At 41.6% G+C, this 16,478-nt stretch overlaps 2 protein-coding genes across 2 annotated transcripts in view; one reads left to right on the forward strand and one right to left on the reverse strand.

The window, feature by feature from the left end:
* Positions 1–1,722, reverse strand: part of igdcc4 (immunoglobulin superfamily, DCC subclass, member 4) — a 48,564-nt gene extending 46,842 nt beyond the window's left edge. Inside the window, exon 1 of the mRNA XM_034526790.1 lies at positions 1,389–1,722. Coding sequence (XP_034382681.1) covers positions 1,389–1,455 — 67 coding nt within the window. The 5' untranslated portion in view covers positions 1,456–1,722. The remainder of the gene's footprint in view (positions 1–1,388) is intronic.
* A 10,541-nt stretch (positions 1,723–12,263) lies between these two features.
* Positions 12,264–15,968, forward strand: LOC117725126 (secretory carrier-associated membrane protein 5-like; the record flags this gene model as incomplete). The annotated part of the gene is made up of 5 exons (XM_034525119.1): positions 12,264–12,393; positions 13,577–13,733; positions 14,417–14,518; positions 15,387–15,504; positions 15,789–15,968. Coding segments are annotated over 5 exons (687 nt in total), but the record flags the coding sequence as incomplete, so codon positions are not given.
* Positions 15,969–16,478: the final 510 nt, after the last annotated feature.

Here is a 16,478-nt window from a genome sequence, read left to right on the forward strand (position 1 = left end):
ACTGTGGGGCAGGATGGACTTAAGGGAAGTTGTGTATGTTTCCAGAAGCTATTTAAGTCAACCATTTGCCCAGCCTGAACATGAATGCCACCTCTTGGAGATCTTAGTCCAAAGAAGATACACCTCAAGAGTTGTGTGTTGTACCATCTCTTTTCTCACACTGACACATACCAACATCACCTTTGCCTGGTCCTCACGGTATATAAACTCTTAACAGATACATATCAACCTGTTGATGCTTTTACCTCAATGAAAGCCGAGTACTATACGTTTTCTACAGGTTTTTTTCTTTAGCCCTAATTCACTCTCTATAGATCTACAAAGACAATGTGGGGGATATACACTGTTTTACTCATTTTAAACAGCCATGAAGGATGTCATAAGGGTCAACGCATGTGTATGTTGATGGCTAATGGGGGTCCTGATTGACAACAAGTTTGAAGAAAAGAAATGCATGGCAGGGTTCACTAATTTTATGTTATAGCTTATGATATCCTACACAGGTCTTTGTCATGTAAATCCTGTGGTCGGTCTTTCAACCACTAGTCGTCGCCTGTGTCGGCAGACTTTCCCCTCCAGCCAGCACGCTTCCACTCTCAGGAGCCACCGCAATGTCTCACACAGCGTGCATCTTTCACCATCATCACGTTGTTCTTCAGGGGGTTATGAATATCGCGGATCACGACGTTCTTTTGATGACACTATTACTCTTTTCCACAACATCCTCTCACTCAACTTCCCGAGCCGGTGGCTATGAGACCACACACACACACACACACACACACGCACACACACACACACTCTCACTCTCACACAGTCGTTCTCGGTTATTAAACCGTGAGAAAAAAAAAAAAAAAAAAACTTCCAATTTTTTTTTAAAGAATGGTCTACTTCCAGGGAGCTCCAGTGTTATTAAACACCAAGGCCGAGCCCACATGTCTTTATTTATAATGAGCAGCATCCCATGTTCGATCGGAAACTTCCCCCCGGTGGGTTCAAAGCCCTCTGGCCGCCCTGTGGCCCCGTTCGGAGCTGCTCTTCCGGCAGTTCGTTGCTCCAACTTCGCAACGCCGAAAGCCACGCCGCGCGTGCGGGTGACATGAAACGCCCCGTGAAGTGAAAAGGCACATACAACCCCGTACCCCCCCCCCCCCACACGCGAACCGGAGAGGCCACGTGAGGTGAGACACAGAACCCGGAGGGGAGAGAGCTCTCAGCCGAGCAGCTCTCTGCTCTCTCTCTTCTTTTTTTTTTATCACAGCCCCACTTGGTGTTAGTGAGTACAACTGCACTTCAGTGAAACACGAGTGGCCCGCTGCCTCGCGCATGCACTCCGCTGGAAGGAAAAGCCAGTGAACACATGCAGATCGTTAAAGTGAGCGCGTTACCTTGCTCGGATGGACCACAACACAGCGAAAGAAGACAGAACAGCCAAACTGTGCTCTCCACCGCCATGTACAGCCTTTGGTTTTCCACCAGTGGGGTAGCAGCGTACGTCTATAGGCTCCAACCAGCGATACCGTTACAGCGACATGCATATATGTTGGAATCCGCTATTGTCTCCGCCCGGTGCGTAACGGACTCTCCCGTGAATGTTTCGGGTCTCTTTGGCGAACCGTCCCCTGGCTTTCCCCAAGAAGCTGCCACTAGTCGGGGGAGAGCCGTCGTGTCTCTCGGCGCTTCAACGCCATGTTGCGAGCGAATGTTAAGTGTGTGTGTTCGCTGCTGGTCCACGCACACGCACGCACGCACGCACGCACACAGACACGCGCGCGGGCGGGCGCGCTTGCGCACACGCACGCTCACCAGCCACTGGCTGGCTGGTCGTCGCCGGAGTCCTGAAAAGCTGCCGGTGATTCCAACGCACCCCTTCTGCCTTCTTTTGGTTCAACTCTACGCTTTCCACGAAGACTTGGGGAAATCCATATGAAAGGAATGCGTCAGTAGAAACACGTGCAATACCAAATCTGTCAAAAAAATATTCGTGTTACCCCAGGCGCGCTCTCTCTCTCTCTCTCTCTCTCTCTCTCGCTCTCTCTCTCTCGCTCTCTCGCTCTCTCTCTCTCTCTCTCTCTCTCTCTCTCTGGAATGATCAATTCGTCAGGGATTCCTCCGAGAGAGCAACACGAAGTGTGGAGAATAATCTGGCTAAGCAGTTATCTGTAATGACTGCAAATGTGTTGCCCCGCATGAACTCGATGCTGCAGACACTGTTCGTTTTAATGAGCACGCGCCGCATCCAGATACACATGTTCCAGTGAGAACCTTCACATCATGCAATATCTACACTCAGTCTTTCGTATGTGGTCCAGATATCCTCGTGTGTTTGTAGTTCTCTCAAACGTGTGTGTGTGTGTGTGTGAGAGAGAGAGAGCATGCACCTTTGTTTATACACATGCACAGACGGGTATGCATGCCTGCATGAATGCACGTGTGCATAATAAAGCAGGTCTGTGGGGGGGAAAAGGAGAGTAGGAGAGGCACATGTGCTCCCTGAGCAAGAACAGGCAAAAGGAGGAGGAGGTGGGAAAGAAGGGGGGGGGGGGGGTGGGGGTGTTCATCCCAATCAATCAACCAGCTCGCCTCCTGCAATGAGTGCTGAGGGACCCACTGACTTTTGCACATAGCGGGAGCCAGCTGGAGCCCTGCCTTCCCAGAGCAGACAAAGACTCGCCTCGTGCAGCCCTCTCTCTCAGCATCACTGATACCAGCAGCATCCCCACATTCACACAAAGATAGAGCAGGAGAGAAAACCACAAGCTTTAACCAGTCAGATATGGCTATCCAGTGGCTACACTATATGCAGTTTACAAGTACAGCAACGCTGCTACTTGTAACACTGTAATGAACGGAGCATTGTTCTTTCAAGTTTCAAAGTTGTATATACAGCTTTTGATGTGACATCTACTCTTGAATTACCTTTTGGGATGAAACGAAAGCCAGAGTCAACGTGCACTATTGAAATTTGAGTAAAAATAATCTGTGCTTTTAAATACAGCCTCCTTTAGTTTGTTTTTTCCAAATGGATTTACAACATGTAGGGGTAGAACGCTCTATATATTGCCGACACCATGAAGAAGAAAGACAGACGATCATAAAAGGAAGTTCATGCAGGAGTTCCCTTTTGTAATAATATCTCATCCGCTCAGATCTCTTGTCTCAGCGTTTTCATTTAATGCTGATATGAGATTGATTTGAGCTGATGAAATGAAATGGGATGGATGCATTTCCCAGGTGTCTGATTAAAGCACATTTCTGGGGCATCGGATTATGTGATTGCATTGGAAAACTAATAGCATTGCTGTGTCCTCTGTGATTGTGGTCAAGTTGTAATTTCCCTGCTGATCCTTTTCTTTCCTCCCCAGCTCCTGTAAAATAATGAACACAAACTACCAGCTGCTCGCAAATCACTGTACAAAAGTGCTGTGCTCTGAATGCAATAAACATCTACAATAAATTGCTTTCGTTCTGTTTTGTTATAAAATGTTGACACTATTTACTGGAGTTTTGGCTGTGTGCTTCTATCCAATCACACAGTGTGTGTTGCTCTACTGTATATCTACTGTACAAATTGCCAGCAACTAAAAGCAGTACAAGTGTGCAATGCACAACGTGATAATAGTGTGAAATAGAATAGTGTGAAACTAAGTTCATGTTGCAGCGCTAACAGTCCAGACAAACAGAAGTTAAATGGCTTTTGTCCCGTCAGAACCACAAAAGTTGATCTGGTGGGGCGTACGACCTGCTCCAAGGTATGTTCTTAATTATGAGTAACCTGATTCCCTTAGAGCACAATCCCTCTGAACATGCTGCAGCAACAGTTGGATCCCCATCTGTAATGTGTTACTACCCCCGACAGACATTACTGGCCATGCACTCTGTGTTAATGTATTAGAAGATTGGTGGCTATGTGATTCAACATCAGTCTCTCATTACTATATTTATGAAAGCAGTTTTGTTCAAGATTTAAAAAAACAACGTGCTCTCACAGCATATTGTTCCAACAGGAACAGCTTGCTTTTCACAGTCAAAGAAAGAAAGCCAGGATAGCTAAAGATAGAGCAGGCCAAGTGTGGAGAAAATTATTTACACGTTTGATGCTCTGCCCACTGAGACCAATTAGGATAGTAAACTTGTCTGGCTTGAGTCAAACAGCAACAGGGTTTTACTGCTTTTCTCCTGGCAGTAAACGGTACGTTGGTGTTTTTCTTTGAAAACAATGTTTTTTTTTCTTCCCAAAGACAATATTGTAAATGGTTTGGCGAGGACTACGCTCCAAAAAATATCCATCTTTATAACTGTTGCATTTACGGTCTCCACTTCACGTCTCCAGTGCGCTTAATCGGTATCGAGAATATTCTTGAATCGACTGAAGCTATGCAATCTGCCATCATCGAGTGTTACAGGTCTTTTTAAACATCATACAAGACCTCCAGGCAACCTTGCTGAGGCTGATCAGACCTCACCCTGTGTCCAGATGGTTTTCTAGCTGTTAACCCCATGGGGCCACTCTCTTGGGCCACAGTCATGTTGATGCTCTCTCTGTCACATCCGTGGTGTTGCGGATGGCTGTACACACAACATTGATTGCGAGTCTGTCTCTCCGTCTTGAGTGAGGGATTCCTCCGCAGTTGCCCTTCTTGGGATGTCTTCCATTTTTTTTTTTCTGGGAGGTTTTCCTTATCCAAATTGAGGGTCTTAGGACAGAGGGTGTTGTATATTGTACATATTGCAAAGCCCCTTGAGGCAAGTTGGTTAAATAAGGTTTTATAAATAAAAAAACTCACTTGACTTGACATGGCGCTTCTGTGCTGTAGTGTGGCCAAGGATTGCCCTGCATTCATCTTTAACCTGGAAGCACCTTGTCCTCCAGCAATTTGCTTGCATTCACCAACCAGCCCCTCATATTCAGTGAGCTTGATCTCAAAGGCCCATCCTTTGTAATCTTTCCAGAGGACTGTTGGCTCCAACATGATAACTTGTCCGGAGGATTCGGACATGAGAATGCTATCCGGTCTCATGGTGGTGACTGTGATGTGCTGAGTGAACTTGACTTGTTTTTCCAAATCCACCAGCAGCTTCCAGTCCCCTGCCGAGGCCAAGATTCCTGCGGATGTCCAGAATGAGGGGACTGTGGCTGCTCCCTGGTCCTGGGGAAGAAATGTTTTGAGAGGCGGGACCGCTTGTTTCCTTCAACTCTGGTGCTGATGGTTTCTGTAGCTACTGTACCTTCAGGACTTGATCATGGCACCAACAGTATAGACCCTCTCCTAGTGCCCTTGAACTTAATTTGAGCTTTAAAGAACTTGATGTGATGAGGGTCAGCTTTGCACAGATCAGCCTCCCTCTCCAGCGTGTGGTCCCAGCAGGCACCTTGGTGCCCTATTATTACCATCTTGCATGACATCTCCCCCTCTATTGCTGCTCTCGCCTTCCTCTGAACCAGGCAGTGCTTCTCCTTCTCTTTGGGAGTGTTGATCTGGAAAGGTTCAAAAGATTTCAGCCCAGATCTTGGGGGCTTGCTTCTGATTTGAGAACATATTTCCATCTTTAGGGCCTCAACTGGCGAGACTGGTACACCATGAGTGACCACAAGATTCTGGGCAGAATGGCATTCTGGTCCATTGATCTCAGCCAACGCTCCAAATCAATACAGGTTCTGACTCTGTGGGCACTAGGCACCCTGTAATTATCACTACTTACATCATTTGCAAGCCTGCATGATGTTGCTGGTCCACAGCAGACTTTCGCCCTCTAGTTTCCACTTGAGCTTGTGTAAGCCCCACATTTTTACATAAAAAATAATTACTGTTTGCAAAAAATCAAATGAGTTTCCCCACTGGGGATTAATACAGTTTTCTAATCTAATCTAATCTATCTGAGTGTAGAGCAAGCAAAACCAAATGCAGATAACATAATCAAGTTAATAGCTCAACTATATTCTGTATCTTTCAAGATAATAGCACATTAAGTGGGCTGTTTAATGATGATAACACAATTATTGGTCATCACCGCCATTCTGAAAGCACACATATGCTTAGTGATACATTACAACCCGTAAGACATGAAGCGTCATAAATGTAAGCACTACTCAATGAGCGTATTTTACGGTAAGGAATAGTGTAGAGAAATATATAAGGATGATGTCATTATGAGGTTCATTAGCCACTATGTAGTGCAGGGATTTTACGTGGTCATATGCCAAAACGATACATATACAATTTATGTGTTAAATAAGTGCTTTAAACTGAGTATTTCAGTATTTTGCTTTCATTTAAAATGTCTTTGACATTATGTGTTTTTTTTCCCCATTAAAGAGTTGGAAAGGAGAATTTTACTGGTTAAAACACTTACTTTCATTATTGTCATCCTTACAGCACGGGGTCCCACTGTTTGATTCAGTGCTGGATTATATAGAAATCAGTCACCGCTCTAATTACGGCCACAGTGAAATATGTAAATGCTTATTAGTTGCCGTTCTGTTTCTTGTGTCCATTATGGGCTTTCAATCATTGAACCTTTCCATTTCGCAAGTAATACAAGGAGTAAGAAAACGTTCCTGTTTTTCGGTTACATTATTTTTATGGAGCTTCATTTTTTGTCAGTTGAAAAAAGTTGTTAATTGCATGTCATTTGAAACAAAGCCAAAATAAGTGATTTGTTGCCTTGCCTGTCCAACTCTTTGTTTGTGTCCTTGTCCCTCGGCCACCAGCGCCACAGTCTTGACTCTGAATGCTGAGAACAGAGGTCTCCGTGGTGCCTGTCTTTCATCTTCCCCAAGGTCAGAGACAGAGCTCCATCTGACAGCAGAGCGTCTCCTGAATAGGTAAAAAAAATACCACAGACTAACTGACAGGCAGATGAAACAGCGCCCCCAGCTGGAGGTGCTGAGGAATGACCACAGAAGGTCCAAATACAAGCATGCATCATTCATGTCACCGGTACAAAGGGAGCAACGGTGACCTGAATACTGAACAATCCCAGTGCACAACGAAAGATGTTCCCTGAGAATTCTTCTAACATTTTTTATTGTATTTCACTCTAACTTTCTTTCATTTATTTTCTTCAGCTGGTCTTTTACTCAAACAATGTGAGAATCTAAAACATTATAGTAATCATAGATCATAGCTGGGTTTTGTCACTTATGTGAACTGTTTAGTGAACAAACACTGTAAGCTACGGTCCATGGTTCATGTTTGGATATGTAAATGAGGTTGGTGTATGATTGCCTTGCCACAATGTTATTCTACCTCCTTCCACTGGAAGGGTGCCCTCCACATGCCTGGTCTGGAGGAAAGTGTCTCCATAGAAACCAAGACAACGGTGGCACATGGGCTTTGAGGACGAGTTGGCAAATGTGGTTTTCTTTTGGGGGACAATGACACCAGGGTGCACTGGTGCTGGGCCACAATTGAGAGCATCAAGCCGGGATATTGAGCGTCGAACAACAGACACTTATTTTTATATCATTTAAAGTGCATTTACACAAGCAATGGTGAAGATAAATACATGTATTCTTGTTTCAAATGCAAAACATGTGTGTGTGTGTGTGTGTGGTGTGTGTGTGTGTGTGTGTGTGTGTGTGTGTGTGTGTGTGTGTGTGTGTTAGATTTAACTGACAAAATGTAACAACGTTTTCTGAGCAGCTGAACAGAATTGTTAAACACTTTAAAGGAAAGTAGTTAACTGGATAATGAACATAGATCATTAACAAATAAGAAACATTGTATTAATTGTTTGTCATTTATGGATGTATTGTGGTTTAACCAACAAGAAGGGAAGCACAGTAAGAATGTTCCCTCCAAAAAAATGAAATAAAGACACTATCTCTCTGCCTCTGATACATGTTTATGCTAATATGTCAGGCCCATCTCTCACCCTTCATTTCCTTTTTTCTTCTCCCTGTTGTCCCCCCCCCCCCCCCCCCCCCCCCCTTCTACCCCTTTCATTCTCTCACTGTCTTACGCAATACTTAATATCCTGCCTTCTGTCTACATGCCATCCAGGAAGATGACAAAGTACCCAGCAAAGAGGACCCAGACAAGACTCATTGTGTTGCATCAATGGTGTGTTTGGAAAGCTCAGGGGGAAATCTGACTTTCCCATTCTAATATATGCAGAGTGAAGCACTGTTGGTGAGCTGGACTGAGAGGGAGACGCCGGGCTCTGTACATGCAGAGCAGGACCATTACTCTCTGAAAGAAGCCGCTCTTGTCCTAATTAGCTTAAAAAGTAGATTTTTAATCTTAGTTAAAAATAGCAAGGCGTTAAAGAAAGGAGCTCCTCTCAATGGTCCTGTCATTAATGGTCTTGTTTGGTGTAGAGACAAGACAAGCAGAATGAGAGTCGGAGTGCGAAAGACAGACAACGAGGCAAGAAAGAGAGACCACTTAAAGCCACATTTTCTGTGGATTTCTATTTAAGGCCTATGTCATAGTGGCCTTAGAACAACCTGTCAAATTTAATGTAAATATCACTGGAGAGAGGCGAGAGAAAATGAGAGACTAGCTGTAGTGACAGTTTAAGGTAAGGACCATTTTTTCTAGCTTTCCAAACCCAAAAGCATTTGATGGATGATATTTAAAAGAAAAAAATCCGATGAAACTAACTCTTCAGTACCTGTATACTTTGCAAGTCTCCATCAAATATACTATAGTATATATGATTCCACCCTGGATAGAGTAATCTGTAATCTTGGTTATTATTTGAAAAAAATAAGCTAAAATAGGGGAAACAAGGGGATACTGCATAAAAGGACGACATCACTTAAAAGCAGTTCTATAAAAATGTTTTTTAAGAAGTGATTTAAAAGAAGCTACTGATTATGCTAGCCTTATCCCCTCAGGTAGGTCGTTCCAAAGTCGAGGGGCTCTGATTGCAAAAGCATGGTCACCCTTTGATTTAAGCCTTGACTTTGGAACGGCCAGAAGGGCCTTGAAGGGCCTTGAAGGGCCCCACCGGAGGATCTAAGGCTGCGAGCTGGCTCATATGGGGCTAACAGTTCAATGATTGGGGCCAGACCCAGGCGTGCTTTAAAAGTGATCAGCAAAATCTTAAAATCAATTCTAAAACTAACAGGGAGCCAGTGGAGAGAGTCCAGGACTGGAGTAATGTGATGCGTCTGTTAGAACCAGCCAGAAGCCGAGCTGCTGCATTCTGGACTAGTTGGAGGCGGGAGATGGATTTTTGATTCATGCCGGAAAGAAGGGAGTTGCAGTAGTCGAGTCGAGAGAAAATGAGTGCATGAATGACTTTTTCCAGATCTGAGTGTGACAATATGGGTTTGATTTTTGAGATTATTCTTAATTGAAAGAAGCAGGACTGGACAATTTTTTTGATCTGTGATTCAAACTGTAATTGAGAGTCAAACATTACACCCAAATTTCTGGCAACAGGTTTTAAATAAGCAGCCAGGGGACCAAATTGACTCTTGATGAGACTGGTGTAATTGTTTGGGGAACTGAATAATATGACTTCTGATTTGGAGTTATTGAGCTGAAGAAACTGTTGAGCCATCCAGCAGTTAACGTCTAAGACAATCTAAGACAGCAGCCAGGCTCTCTGGGTCACCAGGTATATCATCTACATTAAAGATCGAGCACCCATCTGTTCGAGGTCTAATCATGAGTTTAGTTTGTTGTGTCTCAATTTATATCAAACTCTAAAAAAATTGACCCTGAAACAAATCCTTCAATCCCCTGATCAATTACAGCAGCTCTATGAAGAATAAGTAACTGGGAAAATTACAATTAGTGATTGATAAATTGGGTATTATTGCCATAGTGTGCAGGCCCTGGGCCAATTATATTTTGATTTCTGTTTAGTTGTATGCAGTGGTGCAACGTATACTCAAGCACTGTACTTAAGGACAATTCTGAGTTTTGTTTTTGTATTTCTCCCACTCCACTACATATCAGAGGCAAATATTGTACTTTTTACTCCACTATATTTATTTGATAGCATTATTCATTAGTTACTTTAAAGATTTAGATTGTCAATACTAAATAACATGAACATAATATTTTTAAAAAAATTGATATATTATCACAGATTAAGCTGCACAGCAGTATATAAAGTATGAAAATACAAAAGTATGTTTTGATTCGTGACATATAATGTATACTTTTCTTTTGCTATTGCCAAGTATGTAGGCTAAGTTGCTCGCTCACTGGACACCTACAACATATATAAAATACAAAACCACACAACTATGTGAATGGAAGTGTGACAACATAACTTCTGATCAACTGTAAATACAAAGTGGTTATTTGACATGATTCTGTTGGGGAACTGGACAGCAGTGAGGCTGGTAGTATACAGTGAAACGCCACACTGTTTACCTCCACCGGTGAGCCAGGTTCAGCACCATGGACAGAGAGCTACACTCTGATTGGCTCAAAAACAACAACGTCAAGGATTAGGGTAATCTGCCTATTGGTCTGAATCAAAGTGACAGCAGACTCACGCACGGTGATTGGTGGAGGGTCGGGATAGTTGGGATTTATAGCTCTGGTCATAAAGAAGAAAGTATTATAATAGTCTATTAGTTTACATGCAGATCTCGTGCGCTCGGCAGTCCCGCTCTGTTCGACCTGAAGCTTCCATTGGAGACGGTACATTTTAAACGGAGACGCTCTCCGGAGGAGGTAAGCAGATTACGTTTAAAGTGGATTCCGTAATTCCTGGATGGGACGACCAGCTCTCCGTCAAAGTACCCAACCGTCCGTCAAAGTACCCAACCGTCTTCACACACTTAGCGAGTGTTGCTGCTCACTTCATCCAGTGGACTTGTGTTCGCGAGCGATTGCAACAAGCGCGTGAGGTTCCGGTTTAGCGTTTTCTTGTGGTTTCCCTGAAACCGGAAGGATTCAGTCGTTAAACTCTTACGACCTGCAGGGCTCACGTATTAAATCCCCCGGCAGGACGTCTGGACGGCGACGCTTAGTTAATGCACCCTCTTTACATAAAGTAGGCTATGTTTCTGCTAAGGATTTAATGCCACCACACAGATAACATAATTCCACATCGTTTTACGTTCCGGGGACGTTCTGTTTGCATAACGTAGAGTTAATAGTCTATGATTCGTTACCTGGCTTCAAACAAAAGGCAGCAGAAATGACTGACACGCGGTCAAGTGCTTTCGAGGTGTACGTCTGACATCAGCTCCCAAAACAGCGCACATTTCAAAACACGTGTGGTGGCAGCGGTGTCCTTCTCCTAAACTCCCACCTTCTTCATCAGCAATACCCGCAGCTCGCCCTGACCTCCTGGGGCCCGTCCCTGACCATGATGGGCCATGCACGCGATTTCCCCACACAGTCACACCTGATTGATACCCCAGTGCTCCCAATAGAATCCTTCCTTCTTTAAAACGGTTTGCTCCATCTGTCAGTCTAAGAATAGGTAAACCTATACTGAACATAATTGGATTTATTGGACAGTATTTATCAAATAGATTATGATGATTATGGTTATGATTGTTATTATTTATTACAGAGATTTAGCTCTACTGACAAATGTGGGCAAAGCACCAGCAAATTACAATAATATATGAATATCATCTGCTCTCTCCAAGGCAGTCGAGGTGCCATTCCACCTGTCGGCCCCGCAATCTGTCAACAACAACTAAAATAATATTTACAACTATTTCAAGAACTTCTACGATTAATTTAACACGAGTATCAAACACTGTAATTCATCACCAACCCTAAAAAAGATGCATGACAGCTGCTTGAATACTAAAACATACATTTGTTGTAAGTAATATAATCCAAAGGTCATCAGTTTCCGTCAGAGTTAAGCTGTTTTAATGTGAAACTCGCCAAATCAACTGTATTGACTTGAGGAAGATGAATGTGTAGGCTATGTATTGCATAATTGATAGGAGTCAAAGTCAGCATTCCATTCACACTTAATTACATTCAATCTCAATAAATAAAAAAGGGAATTTCATTATTTTGTGGGCATCAAAAAAGCAAAATATTTGAAAGTTCTCTAAAGGTTTTGAAAAGTTAACCTTCAGGACACGTTCTGTGAAGGTTAACTGTTTGCTAGGTGGGTTGTACAAAGCCTACAGAAAAACTCAACAAGGAGACCCTAACCTCCAGTTTCTTCATTTTTTACAGGCTCAAGGGACTGAAGGAGTAAATCTAAACGGCAAACCCCTCACTTAATCCACATGGCAGGTCAGAGATCATAAAACAATATACTGGGAAAGAATAACCATCCCCAAGTTGCTATGTTTAACTGTCTAACTGGAATTATTTGTCCCAGAGCCCAACTTCCCCCCACTGCCGGGATTCATTCCACTGAAGCCATGCTTCTACCAGGACTTTGAGGAGATCCCTGAACAACACCGCAGCATGTGCAAGAAAATGTACTACCTGTGGATATGTGAGTGGCTTAAAGTGATGTTGTATTTTTACAATAGTTATGGGAATTCCTGCATCAGGCTACCATATAAACTTTGGAGCTTAAATTTCAACTACCGACTTTTTATGCCCGACCAATATTACAGAAGCCAGGATTTTCCAAGTTACCATAAACTGTGTTCACCTCTGAGGTTAATAAGAACTATGTAACAGAAGGGCAATGGTTTACAAGACTCCCGATGGTCCAAAAATATATTATTTTTATTGGCTGTGAATGTTATTCTATCTTTATTTGCTGATGAGTCATAGCGCTAACCAGATGGCCTTGGTTTAAGCAGAGCAGTTAACATTGAGATTGTGTTAAACTATTTCAGCCAGAGGCACTTTCATCAAAGTTTATTATACTATAAACAAGCGGGACAATGATGTTTGTGATATTGCTTTGGTCTGGAAGCTCCCTGCCTGTCCATGAAGGCATGCAAGGTAGAGTGCAACTCAAAGCTGCTGCAACATTTATGTATAGGTGCAGTGACACTGGCAGTTAGGAGTAGGTCAATGAATCAATACATAGATAATGGAAACAAAGGTGTATATAGAAAATATAGCAAAGGGCAGAGGTGCTTCTCCACTCCAATATACCTGCTGTAAACCACAGCTGATTATGATTGTGTTTGCAGTGCCCAGTCAACTAAACACAAATATGTTTTTCATTTGAAATAATAATTTATACGCAACAATAAATTGTTACTCTAAACTAGCCACTAAACTCTTTTCTCTCTACAGGTGTCGTCTTATTTAGTAAACGATAAACTCAAGCAGGTATTCAAACTCCCAATCTGCTTCAGGATGTACTATTATTCTCTTTTCCTGTACCTATTTTCTGTATGCATGGCATGCGCATTAATTGCACATTTGTATGTTGATCATCGTGTCATTTTTTCTTTCCTATTTCCTGTGTGAAAATAATTACAAGTATTAACTTTGTTCCTTAATCACTGTCATGTTGCAGCTGTGTTTGGTCTCAGAATTCTCTAAAATGTGAAGCTGATTGGCCTTCTTTTGCTACTAAAAAAGGCTACTCAGGGAACACAATCCATTTTCTTTGCTTTAATATCCACACACCAACCTTTTGCAAATGCTTTTCTGCATGTTCATGTCTGCATACCAAATGTAACAGCGTGTAACAGTCCGTTTTGTTCCTCCAGTGAATAGTGCTACTCTCGCTGTGAATCTTATTGGCTGCTTTGCTTGGATGTTTGGGGGAGGTGGAGTGACCAACTTTGGACTGGCTATCATCTGGCTAATCATGTTCACTCCCTGCTCCTATGTCTGCTGGTTCAGGCCCTTGTACAAGGCCTTCAAGTAAGTCAAATATGAAGTAGTGACATTATATCAGTATTGTTTAGTCAGTACTCCAGCGGTGACTTATTATAAAGTTGTTTTGTAGCTGTTGTTTAAAGTACAAAGCAACACACTAATAACCTTTTTAAATAGCAAACACACTGTACTAATAATGGACTATTGTGTCATATATGTTATCAAGTAACACTGAGTTACTCAGAGATTATTCCTGACTTCTGTGATCATTGCTGTAGGCTTTTGGGGTTTATATACCCATATGCTAAAAATATGTGCACATTTGTTAGATCAGAGGACTAGTACTGTTCACATGATATTTCCTATCAAATGCCATATAGGAACATGCACTATCCCTTCACTGAAGGGCAGTGTAAATGGCCTTCTTCAATCATTCCTTTGTGTTCTGGGCTTATTGTTCCTGGACATTATCAGCTTGTGTATTCCTAAACATAAGCGATGATAGAGCCACAATGGAGGATGAAGCCTGTCTGCATTACTCCTCATGGTGCAGAGTGGGAATGACTTATATCACCCTGTGAGCTTAAATGCCAAATATATAGATAACATGAATAACATAATGTAAGACACAACATGTACATACAAGATTAGATGTATAGTAATGAACAGTTTTGTATGCAAATGTGAACATTTTCTTGATCATCTTTTTCTTTTCTTTTTTTATGTAGGAGTGACAGCTCCTTCAACTTCATGCAGTTCTTTTTTGTGTTCATGGCCCAAGTCGCCATCAGCATCATCCAAAGCATTGGCATCCCTGGATGGGGAGTATGGTAAGATTGAAAATGAATTGCAAATATTTCTCTGAAATAGTTTTTAAATAACTTAGATTTTAATAAGGTATGAGATTAAAAATCTGATATTTTGCACGTTTATCAATCTTTCGTAAAAAATAGATATTTTTATGTTGGTTAAAATGAGAATGCCATTACAATAAGGAACACAAACTCATACTTAGAGCCAACAAGTCTAATGCAACTCAAATACCAGGGACATTGTTGAAGTTTAGATATTTCCACAAGCATTCATATTTGATTAATTAATTGTCAAGCATTAATTCATATCAAAAGTTGTTTTAATCAAACTACAAAATCTACTTTGAATGAAACATATTGAGATCAAGCAATACATCCTGTAAGGACTATATATATATATATATATATATATATATATATATATATATATATATATATATATTATTTCTTATAAAGACCTTGTGCGCTGCTTTCATTAAAACAAGAGTGATGGAACATCAGAAATTGCTCTCATATAACTTTTATGATTGTACTGTCATTAGATTTTTAAAGGCTGTTAAAGAGATCCTCAAAATGTCACCTCACTCAGGCTGATGATCACAAATTAATGTTATGACAGCCTCCATAAAGTTTATAAATGTCACCATGTGCAACTGGATATTCTCATGTATAAGCTATAAAACGTTGAAACTTTATATTGCAGTACTTAAAGTCCACAAAGAATACCGGCATTTAACAGCTGTTCAGTGGTGGAGTCAAGATGAGGAACACCAGACAGTCCACTAACAGATTCTCATGTTGTGTTCAAATTCTAAAATGAATCTTTTTTTTAATTTAATTTTTTTTTAAATGAAATTGTGTTAACGGTGGTGTGTTTCATTTTCAGCGGTTGGTTGGCTACCTTGTCCTTCTTTAGCTATAATATTTTGATTGCCCTCATCATGTTGGTCCCTACCATCATGTTCACTGCAGTGGCCTCACTGTCCTTCATTGCCCTCACCAGGGTAAGAATTTAACGTAGACATGCAACTTCTTTTATTGTGGTAGAAATTAATGTTACAGTCCGTTTTCAGTCCAGGATTTTAGATATCAATGAAGTAGCGTTGTTAGTTATATAATTATAAAGGCCAGAATTACAATAAATCCTTTGCTGTCCCTGAAATAACTGTTTCCCTTAACAAATTGGGGGAAACAAATCTAAGTGATAACAATCACTAAAGTAATGAAAACCACTTACCTTCCACACGTGAAGGCTTGTTGATAACTTGAGAAACCGCCTTGCCTACAGATCCATAACTACTACCGTGGCAGTGGGGCCAGCATGTCCAAAGCTCAGGAGGAATGGACCACGGGAGCCTGGAAAAACCCTGAAGTCCAGGCAGCGGCCCAGCAGGCGGCCATGGGGGCAGCTGCTGGAGCCATGCAGGACCAGCACACCAGCCCACAATATAACGACAACCAGATGTAGCCTTTTCGGGACAGAGCTGTCAAAGAAATGATGTGGCACTTATGCCAAAGTGTGATCAACCGGATTAGGACAATATTACAATTTCCCCCAATATTGTTGATTATTAGGTTAAAAACACTTACATATTTGATCATTTCCAGTTTTTACATTTAGAACAAATCACTGATTAGGCAGAATTGTTAGTAATTTATAGCAATTTTATCATTTTGCAAACAAATAACTCTGAACATCTGTGGGTTGCTGGTTTTCATCTCCTTGTATTAAAGGGCATGCTGATTATTTGTAGTGTTTTATATAATTTTATGTTTTTTTTTTCTGTTTGGGAGGTTGGAATGAAACTAGTTTTATGTATTACTTTAGTGACTATGAGAGAGCTGTGTGTTAACTCCTCTTTGTGTTGACCTGCAATTTTTACAAAAGTAAGAAAAAATATTATTTTTTTGATGTACATTTTGTTGTGATGTATTTACCAATGCACCAGTATAATGATACATTGTTGAGGGTGTACAG

Source organism: Cyclopterus lumpus, chromosome 3, assembly GCF_009769545.1.
Source record: "Cyclopterus lumpus isolate fCycLum1 chromosome 3, fCycLum1.pri, whole genome shotgun sequence".
Lineage (NCBI taxonomy): Eukaryota > Metazoa > Chordata > Actinopteri > Perciformes > Cyclopteridae > Cyclopterus > Cyclopterus lumpus.